The sequence below is a fragment of the Heliangelus exortis genome, chromosome 15, assembly GCF_036169615.1.
Source record: "Heliangelus exortis chromosome 15, bHelExo1.hap1, whole genome shotgun sequence".
Taxonomy (NCBI): Eukaryota; Metazoa; Chordata; class Aves; order Apodiformes; family Trochilidae; genus Heliangelus; species Heliangelus exortis.
The window spans coordinates 16,614,200-16,635,929 of record NC_092436.1 but is presented as its reverse complement, the minus strand read 5'-3'; the positions used below and the strand labels follow the sequence as shown (position 1 = coordinate 16,635,929).

The 21,730-nt window shown below is 49.5% G+C and overlaps 2 protein-coding genes across 4 annotated transcripts; one reads left to right on the top strand and one right to left on the bottom strand.

The window, feature by feature from the left end:
• The first annotated feature begins 225 nt into the window (after positions 1–225).
• Positions 226–21,718, top strand: SMIM33 (small integral membrane protein 33). Of its 3 annotated transcripts, none has more exons than XM_071759107.1 (2): positions 226–1,045; positions 20,362–21,718. In XM_071759107.1, exon 2 carries the CDS (start codon positions 20,378–20,380, stop codon positions 20,798–20,800), a length of 423 nt encoding a protein of 140 aa, XP_071615208.1. In that variant the 5' UTR covers positions 226–1,045; positions 20,362–20,377; the 3' UTR covers positions 20,801–21,718. The 3 variants fall into 3 exon arrangements, with proteins under 3 accessions (XP_071615208.1, XP_071615207.1, XP_071615206.1); XM_071759106.1 differs by lacking the exon at positions 226–1,045 and adding an exon at positions 18,723–19,192; XM_071759105.1 differs by lacking the exon at positions 226–1,045 and adding an exon at positions 19,279–19,861.
• ECSCR (endothelial cell surface expressed chemotaxis and apoptosis regulator) lies at positions 2,062–17,596 on the bottom strand. Its single transcript, XM_071759103.1, is given in 12 exon segments — positions 2,062–2,679; positions 3,223–3,322; positions 4,427–4,463; positions 4,956–5,054; positions 6,229–6,327; positions 6,863–6,937; positions 8,594–8,641; positions 9,108–9,221; positions 9,350–9,400; positions 9,749–9,790; positions 17,477–17,546; positions 17,549–17,596. Coding segments are annotated over 12 exon segments (777 nt in total). The 5' UTR covers positions 17,582–17,596; the 3' UTR covers positions 2,062–2,670.
• Positions 21,719–21,730: the final 12 nt, after the last annotated feature.

The following is a 21,730-nucleotide window of genomic DNA, read 5'->3' as shown; positions in this document are numbered from 1 at the left end:
GTCCCCAGCCCCGCCGGCGGGCAGCGGACTACAGCTCCCAGCCTGCACCGCGCGGGGGCGGGGCTCACCGGGAGCTTAAATAGCGCCGTGCGCAACGCGCGACCGCGTGCTGCTTCAGGAGGGCTGCGCGAGGACGTGGGTAGGAGCCCCCTCAGAGCTCTGCCTTTCTTCCCCCCCCTTTCAGCGCCTTTCTCTCCCCCTTTCAGCGCCTTTCTCCCCCCCTTTCAGCGCCTTCTCCCCCCTTTCAGCGCTTCAGTGCTCCTCCCTCTGCCGCTGTGTCCCACACCCATCTGGGGTCCCTCCTGTGAGGATGGATTCGAGGAGCGATGTCGCTGCCTCCTGCTGCGTGTGCGGGGCTGCGGGAGGCGCGTCCGAGAGTAGAAAGAGCGTGGAGAAAGTCGTGTTCTGCTCCACACCTTCCTGCCAGGCGGTCGCTGGGAGCTCCTCAAGGGCAGCCACCTGCTGCAGCTCCTTCCAGCTGTGCCTTGTTTCACCTCATCACCAGTTAGAGCTGAGCTAACGAGCTGTGGGACGGGAGTCGCGGTGCACAGGTGTCGGTGTTTACCCCCTCTGTGCTTTGTGGGAGCGCAGCACCTGGGAGGAGATCGCTCCCTTCGTGTGAGCAGCAGCGACTGGAAGTTACGGGTTGTGTCACCTTTATGCTGCGTGTGCGTTCCTTCTTTTGGACAAAGTCAAGGCTGGAATTTTGCTTTCGGATGGATGCAGATCAGCTTTAGCATGGAGAAGGTTCAAGTAATCACTCAGGAGTCTTTGGGAAGAAGGAGCACAAAGGAAGGGAATAAAATAAGCATGAAACCATCTTTCATTGGTCAGTGTGGACTTAGTTAAAGCTTGGCAATTACTGAAGTGCCTGATACCACCTGTGTTACCTTTGTGGGGTCTTCCTGGCACTAAAACCCTGTCTGTGAGGTGCAGTCCATGCGCTGAGGCACATGGCTGACATCAGGAGCTATCTGGATTCACCTACCTAGGAGTCATCTGGGATCCTGAGCTTCAGCAAACTCACCGTTCTGGTGGATGCCGGGTGAGTAGAGTGGTGTCATTTTATATTTCAAGAATTTTACCAGAATGGCTTTATTTCTTAAAAAAACAAGTCGCTAGTCAAGCTACCTGGTGTGTATGTGAAAATGTGTGACCATAGCATTCGTTTTGGTGAATGCTTAACTGCCAGCTGCAAAGCACAGCTCCTTCTACCACTTGGCACATCTGTTATCCATCCTAGAAAATGAAATTGAGCTAAATTGCTGCTTTTCGTAAAACCGTGGTTGGAAGTGTGTGTGGTGATTCCTGTTTGGAATGCTTGGCTGGATCTTTCCTTAACTTCACAGTTCACCTTCAAGGTTGATGGGTGTTGATTGATGCTCATGTTAAAAACCCCAACAAAGCATCTGGGGTACTGCTGTTGAGTAGAGGAGATGCTTTGTACTGACTGTGGAGCTGGTGAAACCTGAGAGCAGGAGGCAGTGAAGATGAGCAAAGGCTGAAGTAGTTGCAGAGTTATAGTGTATTATGCTACTGAATAAGGCAGCTGAGGCCTCCAGAAATAGACCCAACGGGGTGTTGTTCCTCTTACAGTCATGTGGCTGTTGCTGTCTCCATTGTCCTTGGTTGCTCCACTTAGAAGGATGGATTTTGCTGTGGGTGGTGGAAGCTGGTGGCAGTGGGGTGTGAGCCAGCTGGGGCTGTTGCACTGTGGAGCTTAAGAGAGCTGTGATTGTGGCAGCTCAGAGCTGCACTAGTGGTTCTTGGTGCTGGGATAAAGTGGATGCTCTGGCTGAACTGGAAGGGAAATCTGATTTTCTGGGCTATCAGGAAGCCCTGGGAAAGTGGTGGAACCCTGAGCTGGGAGCTCTGGGTTCCAAAGCTCAGGAGCTAAAGTAGCTCAGGTTTTGCTTGTGACAACTCCTTTTTACACTCAGATAAAAGCATCTGTGCAGAGCCCTTGTTCTTTACATTGGTGTTTGAGCTTGTTGGACCTGTGAGAAGGTACCAATCTGCTTGCCTGAAGCTCAGTTCCTCATAAAATATTGAGCATGGCAATTTGCATTCAGCAGCACCTTTAATTTGTGGCTCTCCCCACACTTTACAGATGTTGATTAACATATCCTCACAACAACCCTGTGAGGTAGGTGGATGTGATCACCCTCACTGCTGCAGGGACAAGGAGGCCCCCAAGGATAAGGGGCTTGGAGCAGTGGTGCTGGGATGTGTCCCCGTCCTTGGCCATTTCTGTCCCATTAGCTCAGCTTCAGGTGTGGTGGTGTTTCCTAATGCAGGGTTTTGCCTCTGTGTGGGGCTGTGCTGGTTAATGAGCCTGGGACTGGCTGGCAGGGACTATAAGGGTCCTTAATCTAAGGCAGCAGTTTATTAGCAAAGTCGATGGTTCCTTGGTGCTTCTTGCTGCTGGCATAATCTGAGGATTTGAAGGCATGTAAAAAAAAAACAGATAACCATTGAGCATGGCTGGAGAATGCCCCTAGACCCCAGGTGAGGAAGCTATGTGGGATGCTACTGTAAAAGGATTGATCAGAAAGGACATAATAATTTATCTATAAAGTCCACCCTTGCTCTTCCCCAAGGGGGAAGGATATAAAGAACCTCAGAACCTGTTGATAGTCACATTCAGCTTCAAGCTCAGGATCCTTGGCTTTATAGCACCTGCAAGAGGAACAAAACATGGTGCATCAGCAGCCTGTTGGGGCTGGTAAAAGAGGTTAAGCAACGTGTTCCCTCAAACCCAGCCCCAGTGCTGGTGTAGCTTGGAAACAACAGGATATGGATTGAGTAGAGTGGATCTGAAAGTAGTGATGGGAATGTGTTCCAGCATCAGCTGTGGAGCAGGAGTGTGGTGAATCTGGGCTGGAGGGTGAGAGCTGAACTTTAGCCTAAGGCTGGTTTATTTAATTCTTCATTTAATGACAAACACTCCAGCTCTGGTGGCTGGCCCTAAGTGATGGCACCTGTATGCATGAGGTACACTTGACACCTTGAGTTCAGGCAGCTTGGATAAACCTCAGTTGGGCACTCAAACTTTCACCAGGCTCACTAGAACCAGTTTGAACCTTCAGGCGTTTGGCAGCTGTTTTTTAACATAATCTGAAGGATTAAGAGAGCAAAGAAATGTCTCAAAGGCATGCTCTTACCCAGCAAGAGGAGTAATCCCCAGGTAACTCCCTAAAGAGTGAGTTTTAAAGGGCAAACCTTTTCTGATGGAGGGTAACCCATGCTGTTGTTCGTGTTGATGTTCTTCATGGAGATCAGAGTGATGCAGTTGTCCTTCTGGCTTGTGCTTGCTGAGCAGCTGTTGAGAAGAGAAGGTAGCATTAACTCCTGAAAAATGAGAGAAGGGAGTTTCTTTGCGTGGGACTGGAGGCAAACACCATTGTCACTTGTGTCAGAACTTGTAGGCAGAACTGGGGAGCAGTTTGGACCTGGTTCTGTGACCAGATTACCTTCTTTCCTGCAGCCATTATCAGAACTTAGAACCAAAGAAACCATTGCCCCTCTGTCCTGTGCCCTTACTTGTCTTGCAAAAGGAGCCCTGGATATTTTGTGTGTATGTATAAAGGTTCTTCTCAGGTATTGCTCTCTCAAGAGTGGGAGTTACAAGTGTTAGGAAGGTGGAGCTCCCCTCTCTCCTTACCCCGAGGGCTGGGATGTGCATTTAGTGCCACTGGAGCTGGGATGACTTTGGGTAACAGTGTGCTTTGGGGGCAGTGTCCTCTGCTCTGATGTGTCCTGCCTCAGTGGCTGTAAATCACTTGGATTTTGACCATTAAGGGTATTTGGGAAACACTGATGTAAATTCAGCACCTGAATATTCAGCAACTTTGCTATTGGTGTCCTTCCCCTCTCTGCAAAGCAGGGTTTATTGCTTTGGTAGAAGACTATCAGATGGGGAAAAAAGGAGCAGCATAGTCCATCAGCTGGATCATCCTCTACTTGGTGTTTCTCTTCCAAAGGTCTCTGGATTTGGGATCCCTTATTCTGCTTTTGCTAGATAACTGTAATAGGTGTCTTGGAAGATATTTCTGGGGACCTGATCTCATCTCAGTGGGGTCTCAAAGGAGCCTAAGTTTAGACTTAAGTCTAAGCTCAGACTCAAGTCTGTATCTTAGCCAAGACAGACAAGCAAACTGCTTTTGGGAGGTGATGAGCCTCCAGATATCAGTGTGGCTTTGAAATGAGGCCCTAGATATTGAACTTCTGCCTTTGACTTCATCAGGCAGAGGATGAGGTGCTATCAATTATCAGTGGGGTTTTTTTGTTTTGTTTTAATGTTCCTCAAAGCTTTCTTGGAATGCTCCCTTCCACCTGAAGCAACCAAGGTAGCTTATTTTTCTTGCTAAAATTCTGGGACCAGATTGCCATTTTCTACAGGGTGTGAGCAGTGTGAGCTTCTTACCTCTCTGACACCATGGAGGTCCCTGGCTTCTGTTTGTCTGGGGAGAGAAAGGCAGGTGGTGATGTACAGGTGAGAAGACACAGGCAAGCAGTCAGCCAGCTGTACTCAGCATTGCACTGTACAGGGCTAGGACTGAAACCCAAGTGAGATCAGAGATACCACGGGGGATGCCTGAGATTTAATTAGAGACGATTCTGCAACTAATGCCTGTTTTGTCACTGGCATCCTTTGGTCTTTTGTCAGTCTTTACCGTCTCGCTGCAGAGCAGCCGTGCCCTCTAGTGGGATTTCCAGGGAAAAGGAGTGTCCAACTCAGGGGTTTTTTGCTGGAAGAGGAAATCGGCACATTTAACTTGCCACCGTTTTCTTGTGCAAACGGGGCTGGGCTGGGGCTCTAAAGAGGTGGCCACACGACATTCCTGATTACTGAATCTGAGTTTCAAGTTGGACTCCAGGTTGTTTAAAAGCAACTTTTAGGGATTGCCAGATCCACTTCAGAACTGATGACTTTTTTGGTTCCCAGACAGTACCTTCTGAGTCCTTGGAATGGTTACACTTGAACCTCAGGCTGACCACACCGACCAGAATGATGACAACTATAATCAGGATGACTACGAAGCTGATGACACCTAGGGATGGAGGAAAGAACTGTGAATGAAACAACAGGGATTGTTCTCAGCCTCAGGGGTAGTAGAGAGGCTTTGTCATAAAAGCCTGGGTAGGAAATAATTTTTTTCATTAAAATGAGGAGTGAGCAGTCACTAGGGTGAATGGCTTTATGCTCTTGTGTTTTAGCCTCAAAGGGCCTCTGAATTACATCATTTGGTGCCAGCAGAAGTAAGCTGGCCCACTGGGGATTGACTGAAGTCAGTATGTCCCTCCAACAGCTGCTAAATCTTACCCTTAAGGTGTAGGAAGTCAGAGAAATACATAATATAATGAGGAGAGACAAGCTAAAGGCTGTGGATTATGTTACCTGTCTCATAAACCAGCGGTCAAGTGCAGTTCTGGTTGTGACATCTGGCCTCCATAAATCAAACTGTTATTTGCATGGGAGTCTGTCCTGTTAAGATTGTTTCAGGACTTCTCCTGTCTTCCCTTGGGGAATATCAACAGATGCTACTTACCAAGTTAGCACTTGACTTTTAAAATTGCTTCTGAAGGAACATTTTTTCTGGTAAGTAGGATAGAAATGAGCAAATTGGGTTTTTTGCTTGTTTTTGTGGAGGAGGAGAACAGTATATCCTAAGGCAGAGTGGATCTCTTAAATCTATCTTGAAATCTGTTGCCAGGTTAAGGAATGGCACCTCTTGCTCCTGCCTTCCAGAAAGAACGTGGAGGACTTGGCTGCTTCCTGCCAAGTGGGGTAGAACTGCAGAAGTGAAGGCAGTAAGGCAGGGGGGGGATGGAGACCCAGCAGGTTTGCAGGGAAAGAGGAAAAAAAAATCCCTAAATATGTATTCTAAACTCTGTCAGGGAGACCAAGGCAAGACCTTGTCCTGACATGGGGCTGAGGCAAATGCTGGTGCTGGGAGCAAGATCCCAAGCTCAGGTGTTGCCATGGTGGACTTTTGATTGTCTGTGCCTTGTATGCTGGGAGTATTTATTGGGTCCTTTAGTGCCTGCTGGTGAGAAGTCCTTTTCTCAAGGTTTTTCCTTTGCTCTCCGAAAACTCCAAGATCAGGAGTGCTGAAGGAAACAATTATGGAGCCATCTCCAGGGAAGCATCTTTGTCCAAAACTCCAAAACAGATACCCCCAGCCCCCTGGCTCCTCCTCTCCCCCAAGTTGCTTGAGTCCTTACCAAAAGCTGCCACTGTCAGTGGTGATCCATCATCTGTGGGAGTGGGCCCGGGCAGGTAGCCAGAGGTCTTTGGTGTTGGGGTGACTGGCTTTGAGGTGCCTACAAGAGGGGGGGAGGAAAGGTAGCTCAAAGATTGGGAAGAGGATTCCTAGCAATGCCAGAGGCTCTGACTCCCACTTTGTTGGCAAGAACAGTGTTGGATCCTGGCCAGCCCCATCAGTGTTCACAGCAAAGTGACCAGGACCTATGTGGAAATGGAAATTCCTTGGTGTGGCTCCTTGTATCAGCAACCTGAGCACCTCCAGGGTTCTGTGTTGGGGCCCTGGTGAGGAAGCTGAATGTGGCAGGTGAAGGGCTGATCTGGCAGTGTGTTTGAGGGGGGTTATTGGCTTGTCCCCCTCCTTTTACAACCTTTTGGTATAGTGGCACCTTCCCCACTGTGCCTCCCAACCACTGTTTCCCAGTGTTTTCCCAAATGTTTTCCAACGTTTTCCCAAAGTGCTGCTTCTGTGGCTTTTCAAGGGCTAGATGGGATGGCCAGCAGCCTTTAGATACTTGCTGGCCTTGCAGGTAGCAGTGTGGTGGCTTTGCTGTTGGCTGTGAAAAGGGCTAGAAAATACTGAGTAGTAATCACCTCTCCATGGGAGAAGGGAGGAAGCACTTGGAGTTGCTGATGTGGTGGTACTCTCACTTCTCCTGGGCTCCTGACCTGCACAGGGAAATGCAGAATGTGAGTCTCATCCCTGCGTGTCACCTACCAACAAAAAGAATTGGGCATGCTGGAGAGAACAGATCCACAGTGATGCTGGTTCAGTCCCAGGTGCAGTTTTTTGGCAGATAGAGCAGTTAAATACTGGAAAAGTGAACTGGATTTGCTATTGCTTGTAAATGTTGAGACTTAAAAAAAAAAATTCTGCTTAGGGGAAGAAATTCTGCAGAATATGGGTGTGGCTTGATTGTAAATCTTGTCTTTGGGGTTGCAAGTAGTGGGAATGCTGTCTTGGGTCAGCTGGAGGTACTGAGGCTAGTTTGGGTTGGGCTAACTTGTACACCATGTGTAGTCTGCCTGTGGCAGTGTATAGGTGTAGAGATGTGTTCAAACAAATGGGATTCTGTTCCCATCGGGATGAACTGGCTTGTGTGAAGGTGTTTGGTTTGTGACAGCTGCTTCCAGTGCCTGTGCAAGCAACTTTAAAGCTTTTTCAGAGGGAAAAAGAAACCAAGCCTTTGTTGCCTCCTGGATGGGTGTTGGATGGCTGCATTATCTGCATTGACCTTAGTGATAAGGAAGAAGCTCTGTCAGGAAACTAAAAACTGGTACTTTAGAGCTTTAGAAAATCATCTGTAGGTCAAATAGGATCCTCTTTCCCCTCCTTCTCCATCCCCACCTTCCCAAAAAGCAGTATTGGCCAAAAGTATGGGCTGTCTGAAGTGTGAAACAGCTCCTGGCTCTCTGTAGCTGCAACTGGGCATCACTGATTTGGAATGGACTTTTGCCAAAAGTCAGAAGAAAATGGATGAAAAGGTAGGGAATAACACATCTAACTGATTCAGAAACCACGTGGAGCAGAACAGTCCTGAGAAGCAGGGGCTACCACTGTGGAATTTTCTCTCCAATCATCAAAACCTTTGTTTCATTCTGAAATGGTTGTGGCCACAGGCAGTGGGCAGGAGCTGTGGTTTGCTGAGCCTGGCATGGCTACCCTGTCCCTTGGAAATGTTGGGTCTCCCAGCAGGAGACTTGGCTTTTGGAAGCATCAGCAACATTTCTTATAGTCAAAGAAGTGTGGAGCTTTTCAGCTTGAATGCAGGGCTGTAATTAATAGCAATCTGCTTGAATGCAAAGGGTCTTGGCTTAGCTGGGCACAGGCATGCTGGTTGGACATCTGTGCAGGCAGAGCTGACCACGGGTTTTTAACCTTGCTTGAGTTAGAGAAGATCTGAAAAGGTACCTGCAGAGGCAGAGCAGGCTCTGTCTTGACCACTGCAGATTTTTGAGGCTGTTTAGTAGGGAACCAGCTCAGCTGTCAGATTTCAGTCTTCCCTTATTCTCGGGAAGCTCTTACTGAGTTTCAATGTTTGCTTACAGGCTGGGTTAAGCAAACTGTCAAAGCAATTTAAAAAAAAAAATACTCCTTTTTCCCCAAACATAAATCAGTCTTTCAAGTTCATCCCAAGGCAGAGCATGTTAAGTGCTTTTTGTTTTCTCACTGCTTGTAAGGGTAAGAGATGTGATTGTGGGTTACTGATGGCTCAACCCCAAGATAAAGACTAGTGCTTAGGCAACCAGCACAACATGACACAAGTAAACTCATTGTCATGAAGTTATATAACCTGATTTTTACTCTATAAAAGGATGAAGTACCTTGAGATGATGAAACTGCTGTGCTTCTGCTTTCAGTAGGCTTTCCATCTGGACAAAGGAAATGTGGGAAAGGAGAATTAACTCTTGAAGCTTCTCTGAAGTGTGCTATGGAGAGGTGTGGTGTCTCCATAGGGTAAAAAGCTTTGCATGAGATTTCCCCTCTAAACAAAGGTCAGGATGTTCAGCTAGCAAGCTGTGTACTCTGGTTAGAGAGGAGGGAAGCTTATATCTGCTGGGGTGCCTGGAGCTCCTCTGCAAAACATGACCTGGTAAAGCTTGATGTGGCTTGCCTGATCTGGGCATGGTTGTGTCTGTGCTCCTGGGGAGCTGGAATGAGCTGCTCTTGTAGCAAAGACTCAGTTTCAAAAGTTGCTCCTACTGAAGAAGCAGCATGGTGTGGACTTGGCCCAGTCTTCCTGATGCTCCTAATTTTGTTTAGATGGGGGGAGATGCATGAAGAGGTCCTGCCTGAGCAAAAAAAAAAATGTATGTTTTTTTTTTTTAATGTACTTACTTTGCACAGTGGATGCTAGCAGTGTTGTAGCAACCAAAGAGAATTTGGCTGTGGTAATGTGATCCACGGAGGTGAGGTTCAAGTTGCTTGTTGGTGTTGGCAATAGTGAAGGCTCTGTGGAGGAAGCACAGTGGTACTTCATTTACTGGTCTAACTTGCTGCTGCACTGCCCTGGGCCATGCTGGAGGTCAGACCAGTTACAAGCCAGGGTGGCTCTGAGGGTCTCTCCAGATGAGTGTTACCTGAGCTGTGGTTCTTTACTTCAGGGCTGTATGGGGTTGATTGGGATTCACCTGGAACACAAGCAGAGAGACATGGAGGGTGACATCTTCTGCACGGGCTCCTTGATGGCAACATCCCCACAGGGAGGCTTGAAAGATGGGCTGGCAAGGGGCCATTATGGCCAATAAGAGCTGAAAGGGTGGTGGGGACAAGAGATGCCAAGGACATGCTCCCTTCCAGACAAGGTCCTCCCCTAGGGCACAGTGCCCTCCACCACCCCTGGAGATTTGGGGGTGAATGGTGGCAGGTGGAGGTGCTTCAGCAAATGGGAGTTTTAGCTCTGATTCCCATCTGTGGACATTCCTCTGTTTGCATCCCCACCCAAACACACACAAAGCAGTCCCCAGCCCTGCAGGTACCTGTTACAGCATGGACAGAGGAGTTTGTGGAGGCTGTGGTACCTGAAATGAAAGAAAAAGGACTATTAGTTGTGCTTATCTGGGTTGGCACTAGGGAATTCATATTCTTGCTGGTTGTGTGGCTTGGGTTTTCCTCATCTGCTGTAGGGATGACTTTGAAATGCACCATTGCCCAAAAAGCATTAGCAAAGGAGGAGTAGCAAACACTGAGTGCAAAACTATCAAGTTCTGAGTAAATTAGTAGTAGAGTTTATTCAGCCAGGATAAATGCCCTTCTCTCCAGGGAGGATCTTTCAGGGAGCTGCCTGTGGGACAAGGAAAATTCAAGGCCTTATAAATTAGTGGGGTTGTTTCTTCCCTGAGAGATGTTTGCCTCCAGCTCAACCTGTATTCTGGAGCTGTTTAAGGAGTTAAGACACATTTGAAGGCTTTGTCCCTTGAGACCTTAATGTGTGGATGGATGAGGTTTGTAAAGGCTTCCAGGAGCTGATGGGACTTTTTATCCCCTCCTGTCTCCTCCCTCTGATCCTTCTGTCCCATGTGCTTGGGAAACTGGCCGTAGCCTTGTGGCCACGGAAGTCTGGACACAGCAATGAGGCTGTGGCTTGGGGACTGACTTAGAGATGCCCTCCCTGGTTGTGCTGGGTAGTCCTGTAGGTCCATGCTCCCCCAAGTAGTGTTGCTTTGGTTTCTCAGCTGATCCTGGTTTCCCCACTGAGTGGTACTTCTGGGTTTTGTTTTGGATTTATGACACAGCATCCCTGTACCAATCCCCCATGTTGTGTACTCTCAGGATCTCTGGTGTTCTTCTTTAAGCCTCGGCTCCTGGAGTTCCATAGTTAGATGAGATGCCAACTAAAAATGCTGCCATTTCAAATGGAGGAAAAGAAATGTCCAGTTCCCATGTAGTTGAGGAGAAGAAATAGAAAATATAAATGCACTTTCAAGTGCTCAACTCAACACAGCTGAATTTAACTTGGAAACACACACACTAACTGGTATTTCTAAATGGTTATTGCTGGTGATTCTGGTGCTGCCTGGAGTTAAGATTAATGAAAGAAATGACATTACAGTTGCAGAAACCAGCTGAGTGGGATCCCACTGGTGATCAGTCTCACCAGACTCCCATGACACCTAAGGGTTTTGGACAAAAAGGTACAGCAGTAAAGGCTGAACCCTTCCAGCTTGCTGGCCTTTTGTAATGTCACGTAGCTCTGTGGCAGGAGTGGGGGGTCACAGTGCCTTTGCTGCTCCTCGTGGCACACATTTTGCAGCCAGAATCTGTCCTCCCTCTAGGCAAGATTTGTCTTGCCTTCTGCTTTAAATCTCTCATGAACCATCCTGCAAGAGAGCTCCTCTCCAGGCTCCTTCTCACCAAATGGAGGACCAGGCACTTCTAAAACCCTCCTGCTGACCCTTTTAGGATGTCTGCCTTACTCTAGTTGTGGCAGGAGGAGCCACTGTCTGAGGATCCCCTTCCTTACCAGGGGCTGTAGAGGTGATGTAGGTGGTGAACTATGTGGTGGGTGTTTGAAAGAGGTCAGGTGAGTGCCCTGGTCGTGCTGTGTGTCTGGAAGGAGATCTCTAGCATCCCGTGTAGGTGGGATGTCAGGGCTGGGCTGAGAGCCCACCCCTCGGGACCCTCTGGCTGCACTCAGCTCCTGATTGATTGCACTTTTCTCCTGTAATGGTGTTGGAGCCCGAGTTGTTTTCTTTGTCTGAGGCTTTATGACAATAATTGCAGTCAAACAGGAACCAAAACTGTGTAAATTATGGTGAATACATAATAAAACATGGTCTCTTTACAGATAGGATTTGGCTGTGAAAATCAAGCCTGGCTTTTCAGTCTTTTCCATGCTTTTCTCTTCTAGTTTACTGGACAGCAGGCTGGCAAAACCTTTTTTTTTTTTTGTCCATTAGAGAGGAGACATGATCAGTTCTCTAATTGCTCAGAGAGGAAGGGACTCATTAGTTTTCTAAATCCATTGGGAAGAAGACCAGAAACCAGGGACTTTAACTGCAGCAAGGAAAGGGAGGCTGGGCAATAGGAAACTGTCTTGGCATGGGGACAATGAGTTGCTAGGAGTGATTGTGTTGGGGAAAAATGAGATCCTTCTCTGCAGGCTCTGAAGAGCAGGTTAAGTGAACATCAGTCTAGAAATGTAGACAGGATTACAGGCAGATGTAACATCAATTACTAAATCAACTAATGCAGTGGGGAAAAAAGGATCTTTGGGGTGCATGGTTGCTCTTAGAGGTAGAGATGCTGCTTTTGAAGAAGGGGGATGATCCCTTGGCAGCCCCTGTCCCCTGGGGTGCTGTGGGGCACTCCCTGGGGCATGGTGATGACTCGTGGTACAGCCACTTGGGGCTGGTTCCAACCATCCCAAGAGTCTGCTGAGTTTTGTCTTTGTCCCTGGGCTTCTGCTTCTTAAACAGCTTTACAATGCAATTTCTGGACATTGTCTTGCAAATGCCTAAAAGTATTCTGTATACATTCAGCACAAAAATAATGTGCTGAGATCATCATGGGGCCAATACCCTCCAGCAGCTGCCAAACTTAAGCAGCTCTTCTTTCTGCAAAATATCCCTTGCAGAGGCTATTGTTTTGTTCCTCCATGGGGAGAAGGAGCTGCTTGTAACACATTTTCTTTTTTTTAATGATCACAGGTGCTTTTTAGTGTGGTGGCACATGAAAGCACCAGGAATGGCTGTAGAAATAGCTATTGCCACACTTCGTCTTTGTCAAAGGAAAAGGGGATAAAGGTGCTGAGCTGGGAGTCTATTCCACTGGTTTTGGTGCAGCTGAGAAATCTGAGAGCTCAGAGTGAGCCTCTGGGGATGGGAGGAAGGTGAGGGGTAGGGAGGTGACATTGCCCTGTGCTCAGCATACCTGGCTCTTAGGGCAGTGTACTCAACACTTTGTTCCACCACAGCTTAGCCCTTTGCTGAAGGTCACACCAGAGCAGGAGTTCTCCATTTCCAAACGTCTAAACCTTGGGGTTATTGTAACTAAGATGAATAAGCAGGTTAGGGTTTTTTTTTTTTTCCACAATGCTCAGATCCCAGAGATCACCTGGCCAAGTAGATGGTCTGCTGTGTTGGATCTTTGCTGTGAGGGGCCTGGTCTTGCTGAGACCAAGGGCTGGAGATCCCTTTTTGGCACTTTTCTCAGGAACTGAATGGCTCTGGAAACACAACCATGCATTATTTCAAAGCAGAGCAAGTCTGGCTCTTGACTTCTGGCCACTGCTGCTTGTTATGCCTTCCCTGCCAACTCAAATAATCAAACCTCCTGTTCTATTAGGTGTTTTCTTTTGGTGAAGGTCCTTAGCATCCCGGTTGAATTACCCTGGAGTGGGACAGCCGTGTGTGGAGCAGGAAGGGCCCCAAGTCATGCTGTGGGGCTGGGCAGCAGGAGGGGTGCAAACAAAAAGGTGCCACGTGGCGTGGCTCCCCGTCCACATCCCCGGGGGACTTCCAGTGCTGGAAGCTGCTTCCTCCTGGTGCTGCTGCCTCCCCTGCACAGAGGGCCCTGGCTATGTAAACAGGGAGCAATAACAACGAGGCTGCAGCCAGTGCAGCTGTAAATGCAGTAAACATCAAAGCCTTTCCTCTGACTTGCCACCGAGCCCGAGCCCTGCCAAGATGTTTATTGCTTGTCTGGGTGCAGGTGATTTACAGCTGGATTGTGCAGCTCTAGGTGGAGACTGTGAGGGATTTATGATGGGAAATTCTGCTCTTGCTGTAGTGGAAATTCCTGATTAACCCACCAGAGCTGTAGGGCTGCAGAGGAGTGGCTTGATGCAGGTACATCTCAGCTCTGACTCGCCACTAGATGCTTTTGGGTTCATTTTTCCAGGGCAGTTTTGAATTCCTGTCATTTGCAGTAGCTCTTCCGTGAGGTTAGATATGAGTGTTGGACTGAGGGCAGAGAGGTGTTTCTGTGGAACCTTTTTTCAGGAGAGCCAAGGTGTTCCCAGAGCCAGCAGCTTGCCCTGCTCACTCCTCAGCACAAAAAGATGATGTAAAACAAAGTGAATTTTTAGTATTTCATCTTTGGCATTATTTTTAGCAATTTTGGATATTTGAATAGTGGCTCCTCCAGCTGCTGACCAAAGACATGTACATTCCCCCAGCTTTACACCAGAGTACAGCAGCACTGCTGTGGCAGACCAGCTGCCAGAGACACTTTGAGGTTTGTGGGAGGCTCAAGAAGGGCTTGTGCTGCCCAGTTTGTATTCATGGAGAGAGAGAGTCACAGGGGAGGGTCTCTGGCACCAGTATGAGGACACTGGGAATGGTCCCATCCAGTTGGAACTGGTGATGGAGAGGGATCATCTGTTCCCAGTGATGTGTAACCCTGGACTCTCCTCCTCTGGCAGTCCCCAGGTAGCATTGCATGGCAGGCAGCTGCACACCAACCTCAGCATCATCCTCTGCTTGCAGGCTGTGTGAGCAAATGCTTTCAGAAAAGAGACCCTGCTACCTAAAATTAGACTTTTCAATTCATATGTTGTCATTTCTGTGAAACCACAGAGGACAAAAATATACTAAAAATTTAACTCAAGTGCAGCTGTTTCCTGGGTGAGGCACAGCAGCTGCTGAAGCAGCAGAGAGCAGCAACACCCAGTTCTTAGGACTTTCACATGGAAAAAAAATAATCCTGTCTTGGGAAACCTGGACAGCAGAGAGCTCTGCAAAAGCCCAGGTCTCATTTTTTAAGTGCCTTTAAAAAAAAAAAAAGTGCCTCTGCCTTGAGGGTCACAGAGCAGAACAGGGAAGGTGGGAATTGTGGAGGGGTGAGAGAGAAGTGTGGTTGTGGAGGCTGGATAACTGACAGCCTAAATCAGGTCCCAGAGCCACAGAGGTGTTCAAGTGTCTAATTCCCAAATGACATGGGGAGTTTGGCAGCTCCCTGCCAAGTGTTCTGAATTGTAATGACTTGGCCAAAGTGTTATGGAAAGTTTAGAGAGCCAGGAATTAAATCTGGTCTTAGCAACAATTAAAATTAACCTTAGCCTTCCTCTGCTCCTCCTCAAGGGTTGCACCCAAGGCCTGGGCATCCTTTCTGAGCATCAGCTCCTCACTGGTGAGCTTTGCAGAAGCCAATTAAAAACCACTTAAATTTAGAAAACAAACTGGGAGACAAATAACATGGGGAACCTGTGTGCATGGAGCAGGCTCTGCCACATTGCTGGGCATGCTGAGGGTCTGGGTTTGATACAAAAGGTACCACCAGGCACTTCCTGGAAGAGGAGAGGGGGGTGGCTTTTCTCCTGGCTGCACCACCACTGCTCTGTGGTGTTTGGGGAGTAAATACCTGCTCCATCAGGCTGCTGTGCTCTTACCCTCCCAGGTGCTTGCTGATTCCAGTTTTCTCCATGACCTGCTTGTTTTAGAGCTCTTTGCTCCTGGTCTTCCTAGTGCTGGTGATGTGGATCCTGCCCTTCACCTGCTACACTGCTCTTAGGGACTGACCCTGGGGCTTGGGTTTTGGAGGAAGAAATCACTCCCTGCCCATTTCAGATGACAGATTGGGGCACCACCTATCTGGGCTTGATGGGCAGCACCATGGGCAATGTGCTGGGTCACAGAGGGAACTTTGCTCCTTTCTGCTCTGCTGGGATGATTCATCTGAAAGGTAAAAACAGCCTCCCCAGGCCATCATTGTACAAAAAAGACCAAATGAAAGGTTCTTCCTTGTTATGGTGGTGGGGCCGTGCCCATCCTCTGGGCTGTGGAACAACAAAACCTTCTATCTGAGGCTTGGCAGTGGTGCCTTTGGTGCTGTTACAAAATGTTCCTTTTTCCAGCCTTGGGCTTTAGCCCCCATTTTGCTTTCCCAGCAGGAACATTCCTGGTGTTAGGTTACCAGCATCCCTGCCTCCAAGGACACCTGTTGTTGACTCACCTATTGTAAATGGGACATAATTCCTGGAAACCATCTCTGGCTGCATCAGTCAGTTGTCTAGAGTCATCTGTGGGGTTTCATGTTACTCAAAGGGAGCAGTTTGTTTTGTGAGCAAACATTTCTCACAAGCACCTTCCTTCTTCACAAGGTCAGGGTTGTGCTTGCCACTCCTTTTTGGCCAAGGAATCAGCTCCAGGATGCAAGCTCTGTGTCTGGCAGGTCCTCTGGTAGCTCAGTCTCTGTCCTCTAGCTGCACCCCTTGTTTTCAGTTCCATTAAAAAAATATTTTTACATCTTTGTTTTCCATACACCATCCTCCCTGTGGCATTGTTCATCCACTGGCTGTGGCACTGATGAAGAGAGCAGTGGGTGGAGTGGCAGTGGGAAGTCCTGCTTGGTTCTCACCAGCTTTCCAGGAGGAATTTTTCAGGGGAAATCTTTTGTCTGGGAAATGCCTGTTCATTGTAATGGAAACTGTTCATAGGAAGAGGTTTGTTTGAACAGATTTACTGTTAAAGTGTTTCTAGGGGATGAAAAACAGGTTGGAAAGGTTCCAAACCTTCCCACTTCAGCAATTTGAAATTAAGTGTTTGAACCTTCCTTTAGAAATAACTGAGAGCTTAGAAGTTACATTTAAGAAATTAATAAATTAACTTGGTCAAGGTAAAAAAAAAAAAGCAGCATATGTGGAAACAGACACATTGTTTTCCAGCCAAAATAAATTCAGTCTCTCCTGCAAGGTTACTTCTACCTCCTCAGGTGCAGGGAGACTTCTCAGCTCTTGTGTCTTCTCCAAGAGTCTCTAATTCCCTTCTCCAGCTGCCTGTGTGTCTGGGAGCCAGCAGCATGTCACCCTGCCCCTGCCAAGCCTGCTGCTTTTCCTTGCTCAGCCTCTTTCCCCCAAGTACCACACCACCTTAGGAACTTCACTGAACTATTTAAAATTAAAGGCATTTTCAGAACTGCTGAAAAGAGGGACAGGATAAATGACAGTGGGAAAGGCCACCAGCTCGGTGGCTGTAACCCAAGGGCAACTTGTGTGCTTTAGTGATAAAAAACTTTGGATTTAAACCCCATAGTTTTTGGGTGGTTGTTTAGGAGCAGTGATAGTGCTGCAGTCTGTATTCTCTGAATGTGTTTTAGCTCCTGGCTCCTCCAGCTGTCAGCAGCATGAGGTGCCTGACAAGGCAGGAAAGAAACCAACCTGTCACCCTTCAGAGCAGGAACTGGCTCCTTCATCCCACTCACGTGAGAAAGAGAAGGAAAAGCAGAATTATGACGGAATTATTGCAGAAAGAATCCTTTTGGTTGGATTTAAATCATCAAATGGAACTGTAAATCTAACCCTGCCACGTCCACCACTAAACCGTGTCCCTACGAGCAGTCTACACGAGTCTTGCTCATGGTGTTTATATTTCTATCAACAAAAGGAAAAATTAAAATGGGCCAAGGAAAAAAGACCTTAGAGGAGAGCAGGGTCCTGGACATTTAAATGCTCTACCTTTGTTCTTATTTGACAGAAGTCATTTACTACAAACCACCTCAGCATCATGACCTGGATCAGCACTCCTTTTGTTAACCACCCAGCAGGTTCTTTTATTGCAGAACTGTCAAATTTAAATCTGCTACAGCTGCATTTTTACTCCCAGCAACCTGCCTCCTGCCACCCCTGGATTTACAACCTGAGCTCTCTTACATCTTCTAACACCTAGCTGGTTCCCTTTGGAGTCCCCCCCTTCCCTCACCCCCCCCATGAAGCCAGGCTCCCCAGATCACCTCTTCCCCCTTCCCCGGGGTGTAGGGGAGTGTCTCACCTGGGAAGATCACGCAGCCCAGGAGGCAGAGGAGCGGATGGAGGGAGGGAGCCAGCATCTTCTCAGCTGCTTGTGGCTCTGCAGCCCTGCGAGGGCTCTGTCCATCCCGGGAGGGACCAGAGGGTGAGGAGCGAGTTGCCTGCCTGGGCTGACTCTCACACGGCTTCCTGTTAAAGAATAGAAGGAAACGGGCTGAATCCACAGGGGAACTGTGTTTTTAGTCCTTTCTGGTTGGAGAGGATGTGAGGCATCGCTTACCGACGGCAAAGGAAACCTCGCCATCAGTCTGGTGAGGATTCTGTGCTTGTAGTGGGGCAGAGCACGCTGGGGCCTGCCCTGCTTTGGATCTTGGTAGCTTCTTTGTGGTGCTTGGGTTTTGTGGGAGCTCTTTGTAGTGAGCAGGTGCACCCCAGGCCCAACATTGCCCCTGAAGGCTGTAGGCTGTGTTGGTTCTCCCTGGGCTGGGGACCTGCTGGAAGAGCTGGTCCTCCCTTCCCAATTTCTGAATGTCTCTGTGTGGGATTTGGAAAGATTTGCTCCTCATGGGGCTGGAATAACAGCAGCTGGTGCTGCCCTGTGCCGCTCCAGTGAGTCTGTGCTGCTTTGGGAGACCTTTTCAGAAGCATCCCTTGGCGTGCTGCTTTTCAGGTAGCAGCAGCATCCTTCCCCACAGGACACACAGCACCTGGCAAGCTTTGGTCTGCCCTAACCCAGTGCCTTGTCAAGGGGAGGAATTGGAAAATTGGGTCAGTTCTGCCCCTAACTCAGCCCAGACAGTTGTGGGCATTCGGTTTCTTGGCCCTGGTATGTCTTGTCTGTCCCTTGCTGGCCTAGTTTGAACTTCAGAGGTAACAAGTTGCCCTATGTTGGATGTGAATGGGTGTTTGGGGAGAGAAGGGTCTTAGGGGATTTAGGGTAAGAGATTTAGGGTCTCTGGGTAGATTTAGATTAGACATTAGCAAGAAATTCTTTAGCATGAGGGTGGCGAGTCACTGGAAGAGGTTGCCCAGGGTGGTTGTGGATGCCTCATCCCTAGAAATGTTGAAGGCCAGGTTGGATGAGGCCTGAAGCAACCTGCTGTAGTGGAAGGTGTCCCTCCCCATGGCAGGGACATTGGAGCTGCCTGACCTTTCAGCTCTCTTCACACCCAAACCACTCTGGGATTCTAACATTCCAGTTTGCCTTGTTGTCTGCCCCTCTTTGTGGGTCTGTTTGGGTGTTCAGGATGCAGATCCACAGGATTATGGCTCACAGGATTGTGGCTCACAGCTCCATGGAAAGCTGGAGAGGCTCAACTGAGGGCAACGGAGCTGCATCAAGTGGAGTGCCTCATGCTGCCAGCAAGGTCCTTGCTTTCCACCACCAGGAGACAGCAGCAGGAATGAAGGGAGAGACATCTTCACCTCCAAAACCCCAAGCAAATTGTGGAGCCCAAAGCAGCCACCACCCCACAGCAGCCTCCACTTTTATGAAACCTCTGCCTGCAGCCTCCCCCATGGCATTTTCTCTCCCTTGCACATCTGTGATGCTCGGAGATTATGCTGTAGATTAAGGTTTTACTGAATCCTGAAACGAGTGCAAATTCTCTGAAGCAGCCAAATCTCTTCTGGACGCTCAGCTGGATGGGGGAAGAGGCATTGCCCACCCTGTCCTCTCCTCGTGCTGGAAAGACAGAGCCCAGATATTCACCCCAGCCTGTCTGCTGAGAGCCTCCAGGTATGAGCAGTGTTGTTTGGGGACAGAAGGGTTGAAGTCAGAGACCTGTTTTCTGATGGCTGAACCTCCCGAGGATCCAACCCCTCTGCTCCCCCCAGCTGGGGGCTGCTCCAGGTGGCAGCAGGTCTGGCATCTCAGGACCAGCAGGACAGTGCCTGCCTGCCTTGGGTGGATGCACAGAGCTCCCGTGCAGAGGGGTGATTTATTTATTTATTAATTTTCAACACTGATTTCGTAACCGCATTAGATTTTAACTGCAAGGCGGTGGCAGGAGGGAAGTTTCCTGCAGTTGGGCTGCCGGGGGCTGCAGCCCCTGGGGCGGTCGGTGCCTTCTTCCCGAACAAAAGGGCACTTGTCTTGCAGCCGGCCAGAGGAGGGTTGGTTTGGTTTGTTTTTTTTTTTTCCCAGCAAGGGAGGGGTCGGTGACGCTGATGTGGCAGTCGGTGGGTGAGGGAGCAGCTCCTGCCCGCGGGATGGATGAGCAGGCGCTTCCTCCTCTGCCCCAGGGAGTCCCAGGGGGTGTGGGGCTGAGGACTGACGTGGCAGCCTCCGAGGTGAGCCTGGCTGCACCTACAGAGAGCCATCCCGGAGGTGTTTCTGCTGCTCCTGCCATCGGCTTTCCAGCCTCGCCACTGGAGATGATGATTCCCATGCAGCAGGGACAGCCAGGTACCCCTGCAAGGCCAGGGAGGGTTCTCCCTCCTGCCTTTCCCCCTGCTCCCACCCGTGCTGGCTCCCACGGGATTGTGCAGCTGCAGTGAGGGGTGCCTTGTGGTGTGTTTTGGTGGGGTTGAGTCTCCCAAGGAGGTCCCCCCAGGTAGTCTGGCCTTGGATTAGCACTGTGGGGCTGGGGGCAAAGAAGGGGGGGTGTGGAGGGCTCCCACCAGGGACCAAGGTGTGGTGGGGAGGAAAGAGCAAGGAGAAGGTGTCCAGGAGAAGGGGATGTTGGGCATCACATCTCCAGAGCACTGCCCCACAACCCCAGATTGAACCACCAAAATTCATCCTGTCCCGTGAGCCCCAGGGAGGGAGCACTCAGTGGTACTGATCCGTTCCTCGAGAGCTGCAAGTGCAGGCAGGAGCTGCTGGCTGGAGGACAGGAGGATAAAGGCTGCAGTCAGTCTCTGCTTGGTGGTCACTCCTTTCTACACCACGTTTCTCTGTCCCAGGTCAGCCTGCTCAGCCATGAACACCTCCATGCCTGGAGGCCAACTGAGACAGCCTGAGCCCCAGGACATGGCCCCCTTCAATCCCACCTCCGTTGTCAGGAGCATTACAAGGAAATCTGATGCTTTGCCCATGATCTCAGTCATTGTTGTCATCTTCGTCCTCTTGGCTGTCTTCATCATCGTCGTGGTGCACTATGGCCCTCAGCTCCGCACCATCCAGATCACCCTCTACCATGAGCCCATGCCACAGGACCTGGATGATGGGGTGCACCTCACAGACTGGAAGAAGCTGGGCTCCCAGAAGAAGCTGCCTGGCCAGTCCTACCAGCAGGAGCTGGCTGGCATGGATGTGGCTGGTGTGAGCTGCCAGTGCTCCTGCAAGCATCACCTCCCCTGTGGAAACTCTGAGCCCAATGTCATCGAGGTCACTTATCTGTGACAAGGCTATGGGACACCTGGGCAGGACTCAAGGGACTGATTCCCACTGGAAAAGTAGTGACTGGGACATCAGCTTAGCCTGAGACTCACTGATTCCCCAGGACTGTGTCTCTCCCCAGGTAGGCTCTTGCCAGAAGGTTGTTTCACTGGGGTGACCCATCATCAGCCCCCAAAATGCCAGCCTGGGAGGTGCCACTGTCACCAGGCAAGACCTGTGTCCCCAGCCCAGGCTGTGGGGCTGGGTCAGCCTATGTGGGACAGCATTAGCATCACTTCTGGTTTTTCTTGCTCTGGTTCTGCCTGTCCCACACTGTCTGGGAGTGTCCAGGAGAGCTGTCTTGGTCCTTACCTCAGCTGGGAAGCTCTGGGTGTATGCTCAGCCCCTTGGCAGGAGCTGGTGTTTACATCATCTGGAGTTGCTTTCCAGATTAAAAATGTTTCCAAATGCCCGGTGTCCTCATTGTGCACAGAAAAGCCTCCAGCCCCTCTTTTCCTCTCTGTCACCCTCCTGCCAGTGCTGGCACTGCCCTTGGCCCATCCTGGCAAACAGCTGGAGGAGAGGAGGGGGCACCTGAGCTCTTGTTGGTGTTTCAGGGGTGATGATCTGGATGGGCACTCAGTTGAGAGCTCATCCCTTCCAACCATCCCCAGAGGTGCATTGTGGCACCCAGCCTGGCCACCCCACATCTGTGGGGATGTCAGCTCTGCCCTGAGATGGTGTCACCCCTCAGCAGGGTTTTGTGGTCGTGTCATTTCAAATCAGGGAGCAGCTTGGTTCAAGGCAAAGTCTTGAATCAGGGAAGCAGGAGCTTTTCTGGCAGCTCCTGCTGAAGGACAACCACAGCAGGGAAACGTCATGTTTGCAAAGAAAAGATTAAAAACGTCTAAATATTAATAAAGAGAGAGATAAAATGGGTAATTATTACTAGAA

Bases quoted from the DNA above. Each gene is read 5' to 3' on its own strand.
- SMIM33 (XM_071759107.1), top strand. From the start codon at position 20,378: ATGAACACCTCCATGCCTGGAGGCCAACTGAGACAGCCTGAGCCCCAG.